This window comes from Histoplasma capsulatum, genomic scaffold (genome assembly GCF_000149585.1).
Source record: "Histoplasma capsulatum NAm1 scaffold_1 genomic scaffold, whole genome shotgun sequence".
NCBI classification, from domain to species: Eukaryota; Fungi; Ascomycota; class Eurotiomycetes; order Onygenales; family Ajellomycetaceae; genus Histoplasma; species Histoplasma mississippiense.
In genome coordinates, this window is record NW_001813982.1 from 4,377,329 (window position 1) to 4,378,769 (window position 1,441).

Sequence of the window (1,441 nt, forward strand, 5' to 3'; positions counted from 1 at the left end):
CCCGCAAGCGGGCGGCGACTCAGAGTTCCATCAGTGAGGAGGGTGCCACCTGGCAGATGGCCCGCACCAGGCGACGCTCAGCTCGCACAGCAGTGCGGCAGCACAGCCAAGCAGCTAAAGAACAGTCTGACTCCAGCATGCAGATGGCAGGTTTGGAGGTCTTCAACCTCATCCCGCAGGTGGACTTCGGCAGCAGCTCACCAAGTGACTCCTCATGCTAGGACACCAACACCAGCGACGCGGCTGGCGCCGCAGGAACAACCAGCAGGAAATCCGCGCCAGCAGGCTTCCCCAGCTCATCCCCATGAATTGTATAATCCAACATATCATCCACAAGCTGGAACGCAAGGCCCAGATTCCGGCCATACGAATAGGCCGCCTCCACAATCTCCGGCGACGAATGGCCCAGCAGCGCCGCCGCCCGACACGACTTGCTAATCAGGCTCGCGGACTTCAGGTACGTCTTTTGCAAATAGTACGTGATCGTCTGCTCCGTGAAGGATGGGTTCAACTCATCCCGCTCCGTGTTCTTCAACTGCATGAACTCGCCCTCGATCAGGTTCGCGATAACGGTGGACAGCAGCTCGATGACCTCTGGGTCGCGCAGGCGGGCAAGCGCAACTGACGCACGGCCCAGGAGAAAATCGCCCGCCAGCACGGCCATTTTGTTCCCGAATGCCAGATTCGCGGACACGGTGGAGCGCCGCGTGACGGCGTTATCGATCACGTCGTCATGCAGCAGCGAAGCCGTGTGGATTAGCTCTGTAATCTCCGCCAGCCGCTGTTGGGCGGGGAGGATGTCTGTGCCGTTCCCGCTGTCGGCGTCGTAGTTGGTGTCAACATTCCCTGCCAGCCTAGTATACGCAGCCTCGAGCGAGGACGGGGAAGTGGAGGAGAGCAATGCGCTCTGGTCCGGGTTTGTATCCGCCAGTATGGCAGGGGATGTAATGCCATCGTTGATACCGGCAGCACTAACGAATGGGACCTGGCGGGTCGTCTTGGGCCCGTGGGCCGTCGCCTGCGACATGAGCAGGACTAAGAGGGGCCGCACGTGCTTGCCTTCGCTTGTTGTGTAGTATTTTGCGACTCGGTCGAGCAGGGGGTGGCCGGAGCCGAGAAGCTTGTGGATATTCTTTTTCATGAACTTGAGCTCTTTGGCGACGATGCGGAGGGGGTCAATGGTTACCGGGACGCCGCCCGGCGTGCCTGGCAAGCGCGGGGAAGTTCCTGGTGAGCGCGGTAATAGTGCTGGTGAGGGCGAGGAGGAAGAAGGTGATGCCAGTGGTGGGGGAGGAGGAGGAGGAGGAGGGCTTTCTTTCGAGAATAGATTTTGGGCGGCGGAGGCGGTAGAGCCAAGGGCCGATTGATTTTTTCGGCGCGAAGGATGGTAGCTGCGGATGTTGTAGGGCACATGGGGAGATGATAGTGAGCTGGAGCTGGA

The 1,441-nt window shown here is 60.1% G+C and overlaps 1 protein-coding gene across 1 annotated transcript; it reads right to left on the reverse strand.

Moving 5' to 3' along the window:
* Positions 1-217: 217 nt before the first annotated feature.
* On the reverse strand, positions 218-1,027 carry HCAG_01245 (hypothetical protein; the record flags this gene model as incomplete). The annotated part of the gene is made up of 1 exon (XM_001544148.1): positions 218-1,027. One exon carries the CDS (start codon positions 1,025-1,027, stop codon positions 218-220), a length of 810 nt encoding a protein of 269 aa, XP_001544198.1.
* Positions 1,028-1,441: the final 414 nt, after the last annotated feature.